Raw genomic sequence first — 23,636 nt, 5'->3', positions numbered from 1 at the left:
CGGACCTAAGAATTCCACTTTCAGGGGATTGCCAGGCATAGGAAGTAAAACCAACACGTTGTCGCCTACATTAAATAGCCTATCTCGTGTTTTAACATCATACTTCAATTTCATCGAGGCCTGGGTTTTCGTCAAATGTTCCCGAGCAAAACACCGTGCTCTAAGCAATTTCTCCTGCAAATCTGAAAAAATAATCCAATACATTAATTTCGGGAGTCTTTCCTTCCAAGTGTTCTCACTACATCTAAAGGGCCTCGAACACAGTGACCAAAAATAAGCTGGATTGGAGAGAGACCCATTGACTCATTGGTGATCGATCGTATTGCAAACAATGCGTAAGGCAATTCCTTATCAGAATCATTCCCAGTCTCCAAACAAAATTTTTTTAACACAGACTTCAAGGTTTGGTGGAACCTCTCCACCTGGCCTTGGCTTTCGGGGTGATACGGTGCCGACCTCATGTGTTCAATACCAAACTCATTAATTTTCTTTTCAAAATACCTACTTGTGAAATTAGTGCCACAGTCACTCTGAATTACCTAAGGAAAACTAAATCTGGTAAAGAAACCAACCAACACTTCAACCACCTTTTCGGACCGTATACTCCTCAATGGGATAGCCTCAGGGAAGCGAGACATTCTATCAACAATAGACAATATATATTCATTACCACCACGCGTCTGCAGCAGGGGACCCACTACGTCAATTATCACTTCCCGAAAGGGTTCGCCCACAGAGGGCATAGGAATTAAGGGAGCCTTGGGTATCTTCTTGTTAGGTTTCCCCAACAACTGGCACACATCACAAGATAATACGTGTCTCTTAATGTCCTTACGCATCCCAGGCCAAAAGAAATATTCAGCAACCTTTTGAAAGGTTTTCCTAACACCAAAATGTCCCGACAAATCATTTTCATGTGCTAAATAGGCCTACATCAGTTTATTCTGGTACCTTTCCAGAACAACCAATTGTGTGCACGACTCTACTTGGTGGGCAGGTGCATTACCCTACCTGCTCAACCTGTAGGGCAAACCTCTCTCTTGGACGAATACTGGTTTCACCAAATCCTCGGGATTGGCGAGTTCTAAATTAGAAAACGCCTTACTCTGTGCCATTTTGAACGCCTTAGCGTCCCAGTTTATGTACGCCATCCCAATAAATGATTTTCTTATTACTACAACCAGTCCTCATGTCAGTCATTTGTCTGTCTAATTGATATAAATCTAAGTCAACATCCACGAGATCCATCTCCCGAGCTCTAGATCGGGTTACTACAGAGACAGGCTTATAAAAATTAGTTTCAATCTCATCGCCTTCACAAGTCACATTCAGAAGAGTCAAAATTGGACATATTTTATCAATTGCACCTTCACCTTCAGCCAAATCATTCCCTAAGAGGAGGTGAATATCGGGCATTGGCAAAATGTCTACCAAAGCCAGTTTAGCAGTCCCTTTAAAATACTTGGTGTGAATATTAAACTTCTCTAAAGGACAAGACGTAATAGAGTTCGGGAAACCACCCAACACCACAAATTAATCGTTAGAAAATACAAATTCCTTTGGAACAGCAGTTTTTAATATGAGAGACTGTGCTGCTCCAGAGTCACGTAATACCTTTAAATAAACCTTTGTTTTTTCATTGTTACCAACAAACACAGACCAGTCAGAAATATACCTCTTAAATTTTAGTCACTTTTTCTGTTCCATACTTTGCTTTAAGTTTGCCGTTTTTTAAGCTACAACAATGTTTACTGGATTAGACCTCCTCTCCTGAAAGTTTATCCAACCGTAACAATTGGCCTTTACGTGCCCCGTCTTGTGGCACCAATAAAACTTCACACTACTACTACTATCAAAATTTCTACCACTACTACCACCACCATTAACCGATATACTACTGTTTACGAAACTATGCGAGCCGCTTACACTTCTGTCTTGATTAGATAGTTTTTCTGACTCGTCATTATTTGACCTTGATGTTCCTCTAGAAGACTGACGATTATTACTATGTGTATTATATTCAGGGGGAAGAACCTATCCTGATTAATCCTTTTCCTAAGGGGTTCCTCCCGGTGAGTAAGTGTATACTCGTCGGAAGCAACTGCTATTTCCTGAATGGAGTCGAGTTTCAACTCTTCCAAATGAAATCGCAATTCACGACTCACGTTCCTTTTAAATTCCTCTACCAGAAGGAGCTCTTTCAGTTTAACAAAATTGTCTACTTCTTTTGATTTCAGCCAGTCATCGAGAAACTGAACTTTCTTTGGAGCAAACTCAACATAGGTGACGTCAAGATCCTTCCGCAGATTACGAAACTTCTGCCTGTATGCTTCAGGCACCAAATCATAAGCTTTCAGCACAATACTTTTTACGGTGTCGTAATTCGCAGAGAGATCATCACTAAGATTATTATAGACCCTTTGAGCTTTCCCCACCAAACAACACTGAACTAATGTTGTCCACATATCCTTTGGCCAGGCCAGCTTCTTAGCAATTTTTTCAAATGACACGTAACAAAGGATAGGTTATAAAAGTACCTTTCAATATTTCAAATGCATCCTGACACTCCTTATTCCACATAAATTTTATATCTTTCTTTAAAAAATTTGTTAAGGGATTAGCAAGGTCAGAAAAATTCTTAATAAACTTTCTATAATTACTAATTAGACCCAAAAATCTACGAATACCTCTCTTGTTTCCAGTAGCTGGGAAGGCTCTAACTGCCTCAACATTCGCTCTCTTTTGAGCGATCTTACCCAAGCTAATTTCATGTCCTAAATAAACCACTTTTGCTTGAGCAAAATCACTCTTTCTTTAAATTTATCACCAGACCAGCCTTCTTCAGCATCTCGAACAGCGCTCTTGTCCTCTTAAGATGAGTTTCCCAATCATCACTGTAAATCACAAGGTCGTCAATATATACCACACGACCCTCTAGTTCACATGTAATAAAGTTCATCAGCCTCTGGAAGGTAGCGGCAGCATTCTTCATTCCAAAAGGCATCATCACCTCACATTCATAGAGGCCGTCACCTGTCACAAAGGCCGATATTTTCCTTGCCCGGGGTGTAAGACCAACCTGCCAATATCCTTTTAACAGGTCAAATTTACTTTTATAACGGGCAGATCTCACTCTATCTATACAGTCTTCCACCCTGGGCAAGGGGAACGAGTTCGTTTTTGTTACAGAGTTGACTTTGTGGTAGTCAAAACACATCCTAGGCTGACCATCCTCCTTCCTAACCAAAACTACCGGGAAGCTCCAAGGACTGCAGCTCAGTTTAACGAGGTTATGGTCAAGCATGTATTTAACTTCCTTCCTGACTATTTCTCTCTTGAGGGGGTTCAGTCTATATGGACATTGCTTAATAATAGGCTGAGCCTTCCCAACGTCAACATCGTATTGTAAAATATGAGTCCTACCAGGTGCATCCTGAAAGAGATCTTCATATTCGTTAATTAAATTGATTAGAGGTGCAGGTTTTTCTGCATCTAAGTGCTGAAATTTAATATTCAGATTATTTAAAACATCAGAATTATTTTCCAAACCACTTGGGCTAACAGCAAATTTATCGCCCATGAACTGTTCCTTTTCTACACTAACTACAGATATAGGTACTACAGATTCTTCTACAGACCTGTCAGTAAAAGTTTTTATCGTATTAACATGGCAAATATGGGTTTTTCTTCTCCTATCAGGAGTTTCAATCAGGTAATTTACATTGTTAATTTTCTTCAGAACCTTCCACGGACCAACGAATTCCGCTTTCAGGGAATTGCCAGACATAGGAAGTAAAACCAACACCTTGTCACCTACATTAAATAGCCTATCTCGTGTTTTAACGTCATACTTCAATTTCATCAAGGCCTGGGGTTTCGCTAAATGTTCCTGAGCAAAAGACCGTGCTCTAAGCAATTTCTCCTGCAAATCTGAAAAAATAATCCAATACATTAATTTCGTCTCTCCTTCCAAGTGTTCTCTCACTACATCTAAAGGGCCTCGAACACAGTGACTAAAAATAAGCTGGAAAGGAGAGAGACCCATTGACTCATTGGTGATCGATCGTGTTGCAAACAATGCGTAAGGTAATTCCTTATCAGAATCATTCCCAGTCTCCAAACAAAATTTTTTTAACACAGACTTCAAGGTTTGGTGGAACATCTCCACCTGGCCTTGGCTTTCCGGGTGATACAGTGCAGACCTTATGTGTTCAATACCAAACTCATTCATTTTCTTTTCAAAACATCTACTCCTGAAATTAGTGCCACAGTCACTCTGAATTACCTTAGGAAAACTAAATCTAGTAAAGAAATCAACCAACACTTCAACCACCTTTTTGGACCGTATACTCCTCAATGGGATAGCCTCAGGGAAGCGAGACATTCTATCAACAATAGACAATATATATTCATTACCACCACGCGTCTGCAGCAGGGGACCCACTACGTCAATTATCACTTCCCGAAAGGGTTCGCCCACAGAGGGTATAGGAATTAAGGGAGCCTTGGGTATCTTCTTGTTAGATTTCCCCAACAACTGGCACACATCACAAGATAATACGTGTCTCTTAATGTCCTTACGCATCCCAGGCCAAAAGAAATGTTCAGGAACCTTTTGAAAGGTTTTCCTAACACCAAAATGTCCTGACAAATCATTTTCATTTGCTAAATAGGCCTACATCCATTCATTCTGGTACCTTTCCAGAACAACCAATTGTGTGCACGACTCTACTTGGTGGGCAGGTGCATCAGCCTACCTGCTCAACCTGTAGGGCAAACCTCTCTCTTGGACGAATACTGGTTTCACCAAATCGTCGGGATTGGCGAAGTTCTAAATTAGAAAACTCCTTACTCTGTGCCATTTTGAACGCCTTAGCGTCCCAGTTTACGTCATCCCAATTAATGATTTTCTTATTACTACAACCAGTCCTCATGTCAGTCATTTGTCTGTCTAATTGATATAAATCTAAGTTATCATCCTCGAGATCCATCTCCCGAGTTCTAGATCGGGTTACTACAGAGACAGGCTTATAAGAATTAGTTTCAATCTCATCGCCTTCACAAGTCACATTCAGGAGAGTCAAAATTGGACATATATTATCAATTGCACCTTCGCCTTCAACCAAATCATTTCCTAAGAGGAGGTGAATACCGAGAATTGGCAAACTGTCTACCAAAGCCAGTTTAGCAGTCCCTTTAAAATACTTGGTGTGAATATTCAACTTCTCTAAAGGACAAGACGTAATAGAGTTCGGGAAACCACCCAACACCACAAATTCATCGTTGGAAAATACAAATTCCTTTGGAACAGCAGTTTTTAATATGAGAGACTGTGCTGCTCCAGAGTCCCGTAATACCTTTAAACAAACCTTTGTTTTTTCATTGTTACCAACAAACACAGACCCGTCAAAAATATAGCACTTAAATTTTAGTCACTTTTCCTGTTCCATACTTTGCTTTAAGTTTGCCGTTATTTCAGCCACAACAATGTTTATTAGATTAGACCTCCTCTCCTGAAAGTTTATCCAACCGTAACAATTGGCCTTTACGTGCCCCGTCTTGTGGCACCGATAACACTTCACACTACTACTACTATCAAAATTTCTACCACAACTACCACCACCATTAACCGATCTACTACTGTTTACGAAACTATGCGAGCCGCTTACACTTCTGTCTTGATTAGATAGTTTTTCTGACTCGTCATTATTTGACCTTGATGTTCCTCTAGAAGACTGACGATTATTACTATGTGTATTATATTCAGGGGAAGAACCTATCCTGATTAATCCTTTTCCTAAGGGGTTCCTCCCGATGGGCAAGTGTATACTCGTCGGAAGCAACTGCTATTTCCTGAATGGAGTTGAGTTTCAACTCTTCCAAATGAATTCGCAATTCACGACTCACGTTCCTTTTAAATTCCTCTACCAGAAGGAGTTCTTTCAGTTTAACAAAATTGTCTACTTCTTTTGATTTCAGCCAGTCATCGAGAAACTGAACTTTTTTCGAGCAAACTCAACATAGGTTACGTCAAGATCCTTCCGCAGATTACGAAACTTCTGCCTGTATACTTCAGGCACCATATCATAAGCTTTCAGCACAATACATTTTACGTTGTTGTAATTCGCGGAGAGATCATCACTAAGATTATTATAGACCCTTTGAGCTTTCCCCACCAAACAACACTGAACTAATGTTGTCCACATATCCTTTGGCCAGGCAAGCTTCTTAGCAATTTTTTCAAATGACACAAAAAAAACTTATCATCATCCTCCTCGGAAAAGCGTGGCACCAGTTTTAACGCAGCGAACATATTAAACTTTGTTTCATCAACACTAGAATTATTATAGCTACCATTCTTTCCCTGATTCAACTAAATCTGTAATTTATGTACCTCAATTTCATGCTCTCTTTCTTTTGCCCTTTCATCGGCTCTAAGTTGGAGACCTTTAAACTCCAGTTCCTTCATCTTGGTTTTTTCTTTCAAAATTTCTAAATGGTCATCACTATTATCAATAAGATTCTCTTTACCTCCACCTTCTAATTCCTCTATCTCCCCAGGCTTACTCTCATCCAGCCTACTACTTTCCAGAACATCCTTCCTATCAAGAGTCTCTCTATATATCCTAGCGGCCTTAGAGACCTCAAATAACGACGGTCCCTTCCCAACCTCAGTGGCCAAACTTAAATCCAGGAACTCTGCAATCAACCACAATTGATCCCTTTTTAGTTTAAACAGATCCTCTTCCCAGTTAAGACTAGCCAAAAAGTTCGCTACCTCAGCTTCTTCACTCTCTAAATAATGCATCTTGAATTAATTAAATAGAAATAATCACTCTAAATACGTTCAGTGGCTTGACCGCCTCTCCAAGAGCCGTATACAGTTGAAAAATTATGTAGCTAAACTGGATCCTGGCAAGGTCACCAAATTATGTAATGAACTTAAGATTGATTATATTCATCCAGGATTTTTTTTTCCAGACTGGCTCAGGCAAGAACCAGCAGCGACACAAAATTCACAAAGCAAAATAACACTCAAAGAGGGATACAAAAACACTGAATCAAACTTAACAATAAAATTTAATTGACAAAAATAGTCTTAAATTTCAAAAAGTAGTCCTCGTAAAGCTTTCTTAGGAACTGGAAAACACATATGCTACTTTACAATAATAACACTCGAACCATCACACGCCTACTTAACTTTTATACCTCAGTCAAAGAAAAAAAAAAAGGTGTAGGAGGCAGAAAAACACACACTTTCCCTAGCATACGACAGTTGGAGTTGCAGATTGAAGTAAACCTTAAACCCAATCAATTCCACAATAATTATTATTATGATACACCTTATGATTATAGTATGTCTTAGATTGACGATAATGCTACACTGAAGAGGTAACGAAAAAATAGCTGAAGAATTCTTGCATATTTTCTCAAAGACCACACCGAATTCATAATCAAAGATTAGTATAACACATCAATAGCGATTGCCCTACTTTCGGATCACTTGGGGTGTTCTTGCACAGAGGGGATCACCAGGGCAACGTAAATTGTCTATATTATGTAAGCAGGCGAAGGAACAACATATACGGTCTGCTTACCGTTCTTCATCACTAGAAGGCCTCCTCACGACTCCAGGAGGTCAAACCCACGGCAAAAACCAGCAGCAGTGGCAAGCAGCAGCACAAAAGCAACAGCAATGCTTATAAGTAAGGCTAAAATTCATTAGCAGGAGCCTCTCAAATTCAATGGTAGCTGCGGGATCAGGAACAAATATTTTCCAATAATTAAGCCGTGACAAAATGCATAAAGACCTCCCCTTTCGGGAGCCGATACTCTCTGCCCCGCTGCCCAAAAACGCACTCCAAGTGAAGGGAGAGAGAGCGAAAGTATAACCACGTAATGGGGCAGTTCGACAAGCGAAGCACTGAAGACGGGAAGTGTGCTCCACAAAACATGAAAGGCAGAAAATAAAAATATGGTGTATAAACACTATACAAATGAACACAACAAAACCCTGGCCGGGGATAAAAGAATGTTCCAAGAGAACTTTTTGTGACTTAATTAAAACAAATGACATAAACCACGAACAAAATATTTATACTAATTATGGATTACAGGTTCCCAGGACAAGGGAAAAAAAATTATTTATTCGTAAAGCAAAACTGGCAAGAGGTTACATATATACAATTCAAAGATATTACTTAACTTTCCAGAGGCAGATGAGGCTGGTGAAGACATTATTGCAACGAAAATAAGTCCAAAATCACGAGAGATAACACGGGATAAACACCGGTCAGCAAAGCTACAAGCGAAAGAATGACTAGATGGAGCCACGCAGTGGCGGGTTGGCGCCCGATTACAGTACAATAGGAGAGTTGCCTTAATAACGGTTCTCCTATAATACTTGCCATTTTTTCCTCTCGAAGCGAAAATGCTATTAGGGGTGTAGGTAGCTATGTGACGTGTCAAGAATACGTCCTCTGATAATATGCGTTATCCCTTTTAAAATTATTAAGGGATATTCGCTTCAGGAGTTAGAATTCTGGATACCTTTGGTAAATTCTCTGGGATATATCACTGTAGTTAAATATAACCTAGGAAGCTACTAAAAAGGAACTTCCATCAGGACGACATGGCTACCTCACCCAAAAATAGATTTTTCGCTTCGCTCAAAATCTGTTATTTTTTTTCAGAAAGGTAACTCCTAGCCAGTATTAAACTAGTAATTTGTAATGCAAGCAAAAATATGAGCATTGTGCACAAAAGTAAATGCAAATATCAAAAACAAATATTTCATAAACCCAAAACCACTATCCTTAAACATTACTAATATCAACTCTAATATTATATGTGAATAATGTGAACCTCAAACTTATATCAAGAAATCTTCCCAACACCGGAAAAAAAAAAAAAAAAAAAAAAAAAATTGCTCAAAATGGATTGATGCAGAGTCCTTTACCATTACACAACTACTCTTGGATTGCCAAATCATCCTTTTCATTACCACATGTCCTGGAAAGAACATCAGGGACTACGTTGTCTTTTCCAGCCACGTGACAAATAGAAAGGTTATATTCTTGGAGTAAAAGACTCCAGCGCAAAATACACTGATTTTTATATTTGAATTTATAATAAGAATTAAGGGATTATGATCTGTAAAGACCTTTATTGGACATACTGAGGAAGATGAATACACTTCAAAATGTATGATGGCTTTCACCAAGCATAAAGCCTCTTTCTTAATTGTTGAGTAACGTCTCTCTGCCGGTAACAACTTCTTGGAAAAGTAGGCAACTGGATGCGAAGTGCCATTTTCACCCTCCTGCAGCAAGACAGCACCTAAACCTGTGTCACTGGCATCTGTAGCCAAACAAAAAGGCAAGGAAAAATCGGGAGAACGTAACAAAGGATAGGTTATTAAAGTACCTTTCAATTTTTCAAATGTATCCTGACACTCGTTATTCCACATAAATTTTATATCTTTCTTTAACAAATTAGCAAGGTCAGAAAAATTCTCAATAAACTTTCTATAATAACCAATTAGACCCAAAAATCTACGAATACCTCTCTGGTTTCGAGGAGCTGGGAAGGCTCTAAGTGCCTCAACATTCGCTCTCTCAGGAGCGATCTTACCCAAGCTAATTTCATGTCCTAAATAAACCACTTTTGCTTGAGCAAAATCACTCTTTCTTTAAATTTATCACCAGACCAGCCTTCTTCAGCATCTCGAACAGCGCTCTTGTCCTCTTAAGATGAGTTTCCCAATCATCACTGTAAATCACAAGGTCGTCAATATATACCACACAACCCTCCAGTTCACATGTAATAAAGTTCATCAGCCTCTGGAAGGTAGCGGCGGCATTCTTCATGCCAAAAGGCATCACCTCACATTCATAGAGGCCCTCACCTGTCACAAAGGCCGATATTTTCCTTGCCCGGGGTGTAAGACCAACCTGCCAATATCCTTTTAACAGGTCAAATTTACTTTTATAACGGGCAGATTACACTCTATCTATAAAGTCTTCCACCCTGGGCAAGGGGAACGAGTTCGTTTTTGTTACAGAGTTGACCTTGTGGTAGTCAAAGCACATCCTAGGCTGACCATCCTCCTTCCTAACCAAAACTACCGGGAAGCTCCAAGGACTGCAGCTCGGTTTAACGAGGTTATGGTCAAGCATGTATTTAACTTCCTTCCTGACTATTTCTCTCTTGAGGGGGTTCAGTCTATATGGGCATTGCTTAATAATAGGCTGAGCCTTCCCAACGTCAACGTCGTATTGTAAAATATGAGTCCTACCAGGTGAATCCTGAAAGAGATCTTCATATTCGTCAATTATATTGATTAGAGGTGCAGGTTTTTCTGCATCTAAGTGCTGAAATTTAGTATTCAGATTATTTAAAACATCAGAATTATTTTCCAAACCACTTGGGCTAACAGCAAATTTATCGCCCATGAACTGTTCATTTTCTACACTAACTACAGATATAGGTAATACAGATTCTTCTAAAGACCTCTCAGTAAAAGATTTTATCGTATTAACATGGCAAATATGGTTTTTTCTTCTCCTATCAGGAGTTTCAATCAGGTAATTTACATTGTTAATTTTCTTCAGAACCTTCCACGGACCAACGAATTCCGCTTTCAGGGGATTGCCAGGCATAGGAAGTAAAACCAACACCTTGTCGCCTACATTAAATAGCCTATCTCGTGTTTTAACGTCATACTTCAATTTCATCGAGGCCTGGGGTTTCGCCAAATGTTCCTGAGCAAAAGACCGTGCTCTAAGCAATTTCTCCTGCAAATCTGAAAAAAATAGTCCAATACATTAATTTCGGGAGTCTCTCCTTCCAAGTGTTCTCTCACTACATCTAAAGGGCCTCGAACACAGTGACCAAAAATAAGCTGGAAAGGAGAGAGATCCATTGACTCATTGGTGATCAATCGTATTGCAAACAATGCGTAAGGTAATTCCTTATCCCAATCATTCCCAGTCTCCAAACAAAATTTTTTTAACACAGACTTCAAGGTTTGGTGGAACCTCTCCACCTGGCCTTGGCTTTCGGGGTGATACGGTGCAGACCTCATGTGTTCAATACCAAACTCAATAATTTTCTTTTCAAAATACCTACTCGTGATATTAGTGCCACAGTCACTCTGAATTACATTAGGAAAACTAAATCTGGTAAAGAAACCAACCAACACTTCAACCACCTTTTTGGACCGTATACTCCTCAATGGGATAGCCTCAGGGAAGCGAGACATTCTATCAACAATAGACAATATATATTCATTACCACCACGCGTCTGCAGCAGGGGACCGACTACGTCAATTATCACTTCCCGAAAGGGTTCGGCCACAGAGGGCATAGGAATTAAGGGAGCCTTGGGTATCTACTTGTTAGGTTTCCCCAACAACTGGCACACATCACAAGATAATACGTGTCTCTTAATGTCCTTACGCATCCCAGGCCAAAAGAAATGTTCAGCAACCTTTTGAAAGGTTTTCCTAACACCAAAATGTCCCGACAAATCATTTTCATGTGCTAAATAGGCCTACATCAATTTATTCTGGTACCTTTCCAGAACAACCAATTGTGTGCACGACTCTACTTGGTGGGCAGGTGCATTACCCTACCTGCTCAACCTGTAGGGCAAACCTCTCTCTTGGACGAATACTGGTTTCACCAAATCCTCGGGATTGGCGAGTTCTAAATTAGAAAACTCCTTACTCTGTGCTATTTTGAACGCCTTAGCGTCCCAGTTTACGTCATCCCAATTAATGATTTTCTTATTGCTACAACCAGTCCTCATGTCAGTCATTTGTCTGTCTAATTGATATAAATCTAAGTCAACATCCTCGAGATCCATCTCCCGAGCTCTAGATCGGGTTACTACAGAGACAGGCTTATAAAAATTAGTTTCAATCTCATCGCCTTCACAAGTCACATTCAGGAGGGCCAAAATTGGACATATATTATCAATTGCACCTTCACCTTCAGCCAAATCATTCCCTAAGAGGAGGTGAATACCGGGAACTGGTAAACTGTCTACCACTGCCAGTTTAGCAGTCCCTTTAAAATACTTGGTGTGAATATTAAACTTCTCTAAAGGACAAGACGTAATAGAGTTCGGGAAACCACCCAACACCACAAATTCATCGTTGGAAAATACAAATTCCTTTGGAATAGCAGTTTTTAATATGAGAGACTGTGCTGCTCCAGAGTCCTGTAATACCTTTAAACAAACCTTTATTTTCTCATTGTTACCAACAAACACAGACCCATCAAAAATATACCTCTTATATTTTAGTCACTTTTTCTGTTCCATACTTTGCTTTAAGTTTGCCGTTTTTTCAGCTACAACAATGTTTACTGGATTAGACCTCCTCTCCTGAAAGTTTATCCAACAGTAACAATTAGCCTTTACGTGCCCCGTCTTGTGGCACCAATAACACTTCACAGTACTACTACTACCAAAATTTCTACCACTACTACCACCACCATTAACCGATCTACTACTGTTTACGAAACTACGCGAGCCGCTTACGCTTCTGTCTTGATTAGATAGTTTTTCTGACTCGTCATTATTTAACCCTAGTGTTCCTCTAGAAGACTGACAATTATTACTATGTGTATTATATTCATGGGGGAAGAGCCTATCCTGATTAATCCTTTTCCTAAGGGGTTCCTCCCGATGGGTAAGTGTATACTCGTCGGAAGCAACTGATATTTCCTGAATGGAGTCGAGTTTTAACTCTTCCAAATGAATTCGCAATTCACGACTCACGTTCCTCTTAAATTCCTCTACCAGAAAGAGTTCTTTCAGTTTAACAAAATTGTCTACTCCTTTTGATTTCAGCCGGTCATCGCGAAACTGACCTTTCTTTCGAGAAAACTCAATGTAGGTGACGTCAAGATACTTCCGAAGATTACGAAACTTCTGCCTGTATGCTTCAGGCACCAAATCATAAGCTTTCAGCACAATACTTTTTACGGTGTCGTAATCCGCGGAGAGATCATCACTAAGATTATTATAGACCCTTTGAGCTTTTCCCACCAAACAACATTGAACTAATGTTGTCCACATATCCTTTGGCCAGGCAAGCTTCTTAGCAATTTTTTCAAATGACACAAAAAATTATTAACCTCCTCCTCAGAAAAGCGTGGTACCAGTTTTAATGCAGCAAACATATTAAACCTAGTTTCATCAACACTAGAATTATTATAGCTACCATTCTTTCCCTGATTCAACTATATCTGTAATTTAAGTACCTCAATTTCATGCTCTCTTTCTTTTGCCCTTTCATCGGCTCTAAGTCGGAGACCTTTAAACTCCAGTTCCTTCATCTTGGTTTTTTCATTCAAAATTTCAAATTGGTCATCACCATTATCAATAAGATTTTCTTTACCTCCACCTTCTAATTCCTCTATCTCCCCAGGCTTACTCTCATCCAGCCTACTACTTTCCAGAACATCCTTCCTATCAAGAGTCTCTATATATCCTAGCGGCCTTAGAGACCTCAAATAACGACGGTCCCTTCCCAACCTCAGTGGCCAAACTTAAATCCAGGAACTCTGCAATCAACCACAATTGATCCCTTTTTAGTTTAAACAGATCCTCTTCCCAGTTAAGACTAGCCAAAAAGTTCGCTACCTCATCTTCTTCACTCTCTAAATAATGCATCCTGAATTAATTAAATAGAAATAATCACTCTAAATACGTTCAGTGGCTTGACCGCCTCTCCAAGAGCCGTATACAATTGAAAAATTATGTCGCTAAACTGGATCCTGGCAAGGTCACCAAATTATGTAATGAACTTAAGATTGATTATATTCATCCAGGATTCTTTCTCCAGACTGGCTCAGGCAAGAACCAGCAGCGACACAAAATTCACGCAGCAAAATAACTCTCAAAGAGGGATAAAAAAAACACTGAATCAAACTTAACAATAAAATTTAATTGACAATAATAGTCTTAAATTACCAAAAGTAGTCCTCGAAAAGCTTTCTTAGGATCTGGAAAAACACATACGTTACTTTACAATAATAACACTCGAACCATCACGCTCATACCTAACTTTTATACCTCAGTCGAAGAAAAAAAAAAGGTTTAGGAGGCAGAAAAATACACACTTTCCCTAGCATACGACAGTTGGAGTTGTAGAGCGAAGTAAACCTTAAACTAATCAATTCCACAATAATCATTATTATAATACACCTTATGATAATAATATGTCCTAAATTGACGACAATGCTACACTAAAGAGGTAACGAAGAAATAGCTGAAGAATTCTTGCACATGTTCTCAAAGACCACACCGAATTCGTAATCAAAGATTAGTATAATGCAGCAATAGCGATTGTCCTACTTTCGGATCACTAGGGGTGTTCTTGCACTGAGGGGATCACCAGGGCAACGTAAATTGTGTATATTATGTAAGCAGGCGAAGGAAGAACATATACGGTCCGCTTACCATTCTTCGTCACTAGAAGGCCTCCTCACGACTCCAGGAAGTCAAACACACGGCAACAGCCAGCAGCAGTGGCAAGCAGCAGCACAAAAGCAACAGCAATGCTTATAAGTAAGGCTAAAATTCATTAGCAGGAGCCTCTCAAATTCAATGGTAGCTGCAGGATCAGGAACAAATATTTTCCGATAATTAAGCCGTGAAAAAGGCTGAAAGACTTCCTCTGTTGGGGAGCCGAGACTCTCTGCCACGCTGCCCTAAAACGCACTCCAAGTAAAGGGAGAGAGAGCGAAAGCATAACCACGTAATGGGGCAGTTCGACAAGCGAAGCACTGAAGACGGAAATTCCGCTCCCCAAAACACGAAAGGCAGAAAAAAAATATGGTGTATAAACACTATACAAATGAACACGAACAAAACCTTGGCCGGGGATAAAAGAATGTTCCAAGAGAACTTTTCGTGACTTAATCAAAACAAATGACATGAACCACGAACAAATTATTTAATGTAATTATGGATTACAATATATATATATATATATATATATATATATATATATATATATATATATATATATATATATATATATATATATATATATATATATATATATATATATATACTTCAATGTTATTCAGTACTAGAATTTTATGTATATTATTCTGGACAAGGTTTTTCAAAGATGCACCTTAGAAATAAGTATAAGGAACTTTCAGCAATATTTATTATGTAACAAGTTATAGTCAATACTAAAACTATTGGCAAATTTTTACGGACATCTTACTCAATATCTTTTCGGTAAGTATCGATAAGCATTTTCTTTCACTTTTTTTAAATTGTCCCGTTTTTCCTCGTGCTCCAATTTTTACCCTTTTAAATTAAAAACCGCAACGGCCATTGCCCAACGTCACGCAGTCTTGACAGTAATTTAGAAGATAGAAAGTATCTACTGACTGTTAGGGCGTAGGAACCGAGCATCAAACCGCAGAGAGAGAGAGAGAGAGAGAGAGAGAGAGAGAGAGAGAGAGAGAGAGAGAGAGAGAGAGAGATTTTAATATATTTTTCAAATGACTAATTGGTTACGGAGGAAGGAACGACCTATCATCGTATCATAAGTTTTAGATAATCAGTCGTCTAACGTAGCGAATACATATTCATATATTCAAATAAGATATTTATTAACAGTCCACATTCGGATGATGCTACGTATGGCTTTATTCTTAAAGGTTTAGAGACCGGTCAGGAATGGCAGAGTCAAGGGATAGGGACATTGCCCTAGCAAGTTGGACAATTCCCTAGAGTCTGACCATATATACATATGGTCAGTGCCTCTGCCCATTATCCCATCGAACTATGACCAGGGAGAGCCAGGAAATGACTGCTGATAACTCAAAAGATGGACCACAAACCTCCCAGCATTTGCTCACAAGGATGGTGAGGTTACAGGTACTAAAGGAACTATCGAGTATTTTTTCCCGTGGGAGAGTTCTTGCATTTTTTGGCGTCATGTAATGGTATTGTGAAAAGGTAATGTTGGCTAAATCTCGTTTCAACTATTTATTAGTACAATCTTGCATAATTTAAGATTGTATTCGAAATGAGTTAGGCCGATACATAAACTTAAGGAGTTACAACTTTGCAACGATAATCTGAACTACATGTCAGAGTTTTCACCGAAATTTGTAATTGCATTACCAAGCTTGTCCTTTTCTTAAAGATGAGGTAAATCATCGATTTGCTCACTAACTCCGCCATGGGAGGTTATATGTTCGAATCGGATTATCTATTTATCTATTTGGCTGTGTGACTGTGGACAGGATTACGCCAAAAGAAATTTCCACCACTGATAATTCTTAGGACATGGACGACCCCCATCAAATTTTGGAGATGATCCGGTACCAGATCCGGATTTAAGATCAGGATTTGCAGTTTTTCCTAATATAAAAGATTACGTGAAAACAAATTGACACGTTGGATTTTCACAAAGTTTTATCAATGGATTGATATTATGCATCAAAAGAAACCATGAAATTTTGGATGTGATACGGATCAAGATCAAGAGTCAGTATATGAAAAGTGGGAGGCAATCATCCGTAGACTTTAATTAAATGTTAATTTACTCACCTTACTTTAACGGCTCCTTTTCCGGTCCCCTACACCAGGGGATCCCCACTCTCTACAGGACCTCTACTGTCAATATATCTTGGTCGTTCAAAGAATTCAACGTTTCCTATCACGTAATGCTCATTCACTGTTGAATCGTCATTGTCATACGTCTTCTGGAATAAGAACCTCTTCAATTTCCTCTTGAAAGCCTTATGGTCTCCAATCATTCTGAGGTCTCGTAGGAGCTTATTGTATAGTCTAGGGCTTATATTTAAAGGTTCTGGAGCCTACAGTAGAAATATATCTAGGTTCCAATAGTTTGTAAGCATCTGTAACTATTCTCGCGTCAGCACAATTTGTTGGCTGCGCAATATGTAGCAATTTTCTCAAGTATTTTGGACGACTGGTTTTGATAACTTAGTGGGTTATGGTACATATTTTATACGCAATTCTCACTTTCATAGGGAGCCAGTGTAAATAAATTAATATAGGTGTGATTCTTTCTCTAGGTGGGACACCTTTTATCAGTCTTGCTCATTTGTTTATTATGTTTTATAATTTCTCAAGTTGGACTTTTGGTAAATTCTGATAGATGGAGTTAGAGTAGTCAATCCTGGTAATAACCCAGTTTATCACAGGTTTATAGAATTCTCATCGCGGTCCTTTTCTTATGAAAGCAATATTTCTTAGATGATAACCAGCAGTGTTTTCCACATTATTTATTTGGGCATTGAGCTACAAGTTACAATCAAGCAGTACACCTACATCACGAACTTTACTAGATATCAGCAGTGAGCTATTATTTATGCCCATTTGAATATCACCCAAGCGTCTCACGCTGTTTCTATTACCCACCACCATGAATTCCGTTTTGTTCTCATCTAATTTTAGTTGTTTTATTGTCATCCATTCTCTAAAACTATCAAGGATTCGGCTTAGAGTTTCAGTAGTGTCATCTATATCCTTTAAGGAATTGTAAAATTATGTGTCATCCGCAGCTAGTTTGAACTTCATGCCATGCCGTTGTATTATTCTTTATGGACCAATAGTATAGACACAGAATAAGATTGGGCCAAGTACACTCCTCTTGGGTACCCCTCTTTTTAAAGATTCATATGATGAACAAGAGTTGCCAAAAGTAATTTCTACCAACCAGGTAGTCTTTTAGGTATTCGAAAGCTTGATCTTCAACGCCGATGCACCGTAGATCATTAGTAGCAGTCTATGCACAACTGTATCAAAAGCCCCATTGAGAAGGAGTAATATTAAAATACCAATTTCTTTTTTCTTTTAATCCATCATTTCCAGTAGAGCATCTACAACAGAGCAGATGGCTGTTTATGTAGAGTATAATTTTCTATATGCAGATTGGTTGTCAGGCAAAGCTTCTATTACTTCCAAGTGACTAACTAGTTGTTCCAGAATTAAGTATTCAAGCAATTTTGAAACAAAAGATAGATTTGAAATATGTCTATATGAGCTTAATTCGTGATAGTCAAGATCACTTTTCAGAACTGGTGTGACTATTGCTATTTTCTCAGATTTTTGTAAACTAACATTCATCAATGCATGCATTTTCTATTCTTATTATTATTTCTGCTAGACTAGAAAAGATTTTCTCTCCAGTTACTTCAGTTGTTTGGATAGGATCGATCACGCAGTTTGTTTTCTTTGCTCTCTTGATAATCCTGGTGATGTCATCTTGTGTTATGTTGTTAAATCTTATTAATTTTGTCTGTGTGGCAGGTGTATCATTAATATGATGTTGAATATTTACAAATGACCTGGTTATATTCTAATATCTTGTTTTTTAAGAATACTAGAAAATTATTTGCTAGTAACTGGTCACTGTATCGATCAGGTAGCTTCTTCTCTTTTACATTTCCCATTATACCATTCAGGAGACGATATAACGTATTTATGTCTGTTGCTGCTTCGAGGATCTTTCTCTTATAGTATTCTCTTTTTTCCCTCCTAAGTAGGAAGGTATATTGACACGTAGCAGTTTTGTATTCTACCAATGTGCTTTCAGTTTTTAACCTATTCCACTTTCTTTCTTCACGTCCTTTTTCCCCCTTTTTCATCAAAGATTCTCTTTCAAACCAGAGATATTGGTCTTTTACAGTTATAGTCTTTTCCATCGGTGGACACATTGTATCCTATACAATTTTATTCACTTTATTATATTTGTTCGTAGAACAGCTAACACACTTAGCTCCCACAGACGTTAGTTATCATGATCAGAGGGAATGTTGATAGCACCATTAATTACTTTGTAACTTTTTCAATATATACGGTTGGAGAAAAAATTAATTTATGTCTACACTTCATTTTCTTTTCCGATTGCGTGTTTTTGTAGATGTAGACTAAACGTAATAAGTTCGTGCACTGGGGAGATAGTACATTTTTCTTCAACATTTATTTCGGATACAATATTATTCCATCACTAAAACTAAGTCCAATATTTGCCCAGTTGAAGTAGTTGTGCAGTCGACATTATTCCCTAGTTGATATGATTTTGATAATTATAACTAAATGGCGAAGTGTCAGGATTTGATGGATCATCACTCCAAAAATTGAAGTCTCGACAAATTCACTTTTTCATGATAATCATTTTAAGGAATGCACAGAATTCTTTAAAAGATATACTTGTGTTTGTTCTCGGAGGTTTGTAGAATGTTACAAATTATATTTTTCTGCTTTTTATTCTTTTGCTTAAAGTTTCTTTTTATATATTCAAACCTTGTTACAATAATATATGTATATATATATATATATATATATATATATATATATATATATATATATATATATATATATATATATATATATATATATATATACATATATATATATATATATATATATATATATATATATATATATATATATATATATATATATATATATATATATATTTATATATATATATATATATATATATATATATATATATATATATATATATATATATATATATATATATATATATATACCAAAGGCACTTCCCCCAATTTTTGGGGGGTAGCCAACATCAACAATGAAACAAAACAAAAATGGGATCTCTACTCTCTAAGTTCCTCCAGCCTAACCATGGACTCAGCCGAGTTCAGCTGGTACTGCTAGGGTGCCACAGCCCAACCCCCCACATTATCCACCACAGATGGAGCTTCATAATGCTTAATCCCCTACTGCTGCTACCTCCGCGGTCATCTAAGGCACCGGAGGAAGCAGCAGGGCCTACTGGAACTGAGTCACAATCGCTCTCCATTTATTCCTATTTCTAGCACGCTCTCTTGCCTCTCTCACATCTATCCTCCTATCACCCAGAGCTTTCTTCACACCATCCATCCACACCCAAGCCTTGGCCTTCCTCTTGTACTCCTCCCATCAACTCTTGCATTCATCACCACCTTTAGCAGACAGCCATTTTCCATTCTCTCAACATGGCCAAACCACCTCAACACATTCATATCCACTCTAGCCGCTAACTCATTTTTTACACCCGTTCTCACCCTCACCACTTCGTTCCTAACCCTATCTACTCGAGATACACCAGCCATACTCCTTAGACACTTCATCTCAAACACATTCAATTTCTGTCTCTCCATCACTTTCATTCCCAACAACTCCGATCCATACATCACAGTTGGTACAATCACTTTCTCATATAGAACTCTCTTTACATTCATGCCCAACCCTCTATTTTTTACTACTCCCTTAACTGCCCCCAACACTTTGTAACCTTCATTCACTCTCTGATGTACATCTGCTTCCACTCCACCATTTGCTGCAACAACAGACCCCAAGTACTTAAACTGATCCACGTCCTCAAGTAACTCTCCATTCAACATGACATTCAACCTTGCACCACCTTCCCTTCTCGTACATCTCATAACCTTACTATTACCCACATTAACTCTCAACTTCCTTCTCTCACACACCCTTCCAAATTCTGTCACTAGTCGGTCAAGCTTCTCTTCTGTATCTGCTACCAGTACAATATCATCCGCAAACAACAACTGATTTACCTCCCATTCATGATCATTCTCGCCTACCAGTTTTAATCCTCGTCCAAGCACTCGAGCATTTACCTCTCTCACCACTCCTTCAACATACAAGTTAAACAACCACGGCGACATCACACATCCTGTCTCAGCCCCACTCTCACCGGAAACCAATCGCTCACTTCATTTCCTATTCTAACACATGCTTTACTACCTTTGTAGAAACTTTTCACTGCTTGAAACAACCTTCCACCAACTCCATATAACCTCATCACATTCCACATTGCTTCCATATCAACTCTATCATATGCTTTTTCCAGATCCATAAACGCAACATACACCTCCTTACCTTTTGCTAAATATTTCTCGCATATCTGCCTAACTGTAAAAATCTGATTCATACAACCCCTACCTCTTCTAAAACCACCCTGTACTTCCAAGATTGCATTCTCTGTTTTATCCTTAATCCTATTAATCATTACTCTACCATACACTTTTCCAACTACACTCAACAAACTAATACCTCTTGAATTACAACACTCAGGCACATCTCCCTTACCCTTATATAGTGGTACAATACATGCACAAACCCAATCTACTGGTACCATTGACAACACAAAACACATATTAAACAATCTCACGAACCATTCAAGTACAGTCACACCCCCTTCCTTCAACATCTCAGCTTTTACACCATCCATACCAGATGCTTTTCCTACTCTCGTTTCATCTAGTGCTCTCCTCACTTCCTCTATTGTAATCTCTCTCTCATTCTCATCTCCCATCACTGGCACCTCAGCACCTGCAACAGCAATTATATCTGCCTCCCTATTATCCTCAACATTCAGCAAACTTTCAAAATATTCCGCCCACCTTTTCCTTGCCTCCTCTCCTTTTAACAACCTTCCATTTCCATCTTTCACTGTCTCTTCAATTCTTGCGCCAGCCTTCCTTACTCTCTTCACTTCTTTCCAAAACTTCTTCTTATTCTCTTCATATGACTGACCCAATCCCTGACCCCACCTCAGGTCAGCTGCCCTCCTTGCCTCACGTACCTTGCGCTTTACTTCCACATTTTTCTCTCTATATTTTTCATACTTCTCTATACTATTACTCTGCAGCCATTCTTCAAAAACCCTCTTTTTCTCTTCCACTTTTACCTTCACTCCTTCATTCCACCATTCACTGCCCTTTCTCATGCTGCCTCCAACAACCTTCTTGCCACATACATCACTTGCAATCCCAACAAAATTTTCTTTTACTAACTTCCACTCCTCCTCTAAATTACCAGTTTCTCTTACTCTCACCTCGTCATAGACCATTTTCAACCTTTCCTGATATTTACTTTTTACCCCCGGTTTTATTAGCTCTTCAACCCTCACTAGCTCCCTTTTACATCCAACTACTCTATTCCCCCACTCTTTTGCTACAACTAATTTTGCTTCCACCAAAAAAAGATCAGACATACCGTTAGCCATACCCCTAAACACTTGCATGTCTTTCAATCTTCCAAACATTCTTTTAGTTATCAACACATAATCCATTAATGCCCTTTCTACTACTCTTCCATTTGCCACTCTTACCCATATATACTTATTTTTATCTTTCTTTTTAAAAAAGCTAGCACTTATTACCATCTCTTGTTCAACACACATATCTACCAGTCTCTCACCACTCTCATTTTCACCTGGTACGCCATACTTCCCAATGACACCTTCTACCTCTCCAGTGCCCACTCTAGCATTTAAGTCACCCATGACAACTACATAATTCCTTCTACCCAGTCCTTCTACACACCTAGTTAATTCATTCCAGAACTCATTCCGCTCTTCTTCACTTTTCTCACTACCTGGCCCATACGCACTGACAAACGCCCAACATTCCCTACCCAACCTAACCCTTACCCACATTAACCTAGATTATATCTCTTTCCATTCCACTACTTTACCTGTCATCCATTCACTCAGCAATAACGCCACACCCTCTTTCGCTCTTCCCCTTTCAATCCAAGACATTCTACCAGACATTTCACCAAACATCACTTCACCCTTTCCTTTCATCTTTGTCTCACACAAGGCCAATACATCCATACTTCTACTTCTAAACATACTTCCAATCTCACATCTTTTACTCTCTATCGTACTACATCCAAGTACATTCATGTCATAGTTATATGATTTTATATATGACCAAAAGATATATTATTTGAACAAGTTATTTGCTGCATTTGAACCCAAAATCATCATTTTAAAATATCATCATAATAAGAATTTGGATTATGAATATATTAACTAATTCTTTAGATTTTCTCATAATGATTACAAGCATAAGAACAGCAGATTAGGGGAGCCGATGTTTTTTACTTATTTACAATAAAAAAGGTCATTATATTAACCCAATAATACTTCGTTATCTATGTTATATTTGGCTATTCATTTCCATTATTGTTTCGTGATGTTAACCTTATATATAAAGACCTTCATTCTAAACGAATTTCCCCTTTCTCATTATCCTTTTTTTCACTCTTGTGTTAGTCTAATTTCAGAATGGCCAGTCGTGAGGAATAATGAAAAAATAGATAGAAATTAGGACTGTGAGAGGAGGAGGACTGTACATATGAAGCTGAATGAAATTTTGATAATTTATGGCATACTTATGTGAGTATAATTTCTCTACTGCCGAAGTTGATGAATTATATTAGGTATGTGACAAATAGCCGAATCTGTACCTTTTTAGTTTAGTGAGTTTAATTCTGCAGAACAGATTAGAAGTGAATATCAGGCTTCCATAAGAATAAGAGACAGGTTATGGGGCTATTTGAGATTGCATGTCATACCGAAGGTATAGAAAAGGGTATAGGTGAGTACGGTTTTGCCCTATAGATGGTAGATTGATATATATATATATATATATATATATATATATATATATATATATATATATATATATATATATATATATATATATATATATATATATATATATATATATATATATATATATATATATATATATATATATATATATATATATATATATATATATATATATATATA

The 23,636-nt window shown here is 38.1% G+C and overlaps 2 protein-coding genes across 2 annotated transcripts in view; one reads left to right on the top strand and one right to left on the bottom strand.

The window, feature by feature from the left end:
- LOC137626817 (neuroligin-2-like) overlaps positions 1–23,636 on the top strand; it is a 503,625-nt gene that overhangs the window by 24,166 nt on the left and 455,823 nt on the right. The window lies entirely within an intron of this gene.
- Positions 2,804–13,087, bottom strand: LOC137626820 (uncharacterized). The gene is made up of 7 exons (XM_068357808.1): positions 12,628–13,087; positions 10,103–10,804; positions 9,179–9,360; positions 6,395–6,808; positions 3,605–4,537; positions 3,424–3,499; positions 2,804–3,090 (listed from the first exon to the last, which is right to left on the bottom strand). Exons 1-7 carry the CDS (start codon positions 13,085–13,087, stop codon positions 2,804–2,806), a joined length of 3,054 nt encoding a protein of 1,017 aa, XP_068213909.1.

Source organism: Palaemon carinicauda, chromosome 34, assembly GCF_036898095.1.
Source record: "Palaemon carinicauda isolate YSFRI2023 chromosome 34, ASM3689809v2, whole genome shotgun sequence".
NCBI lineage: Eukaryota > Metazoa > Arthropoda > Malacostraca > Decapoda > Palaemonidae > Palaemon > Palaemon carinicauda.
Note: the sequence above shows the minus strand (reverse complement) of the source record. Positions and strands in the feature narration are given on the sequence as shown.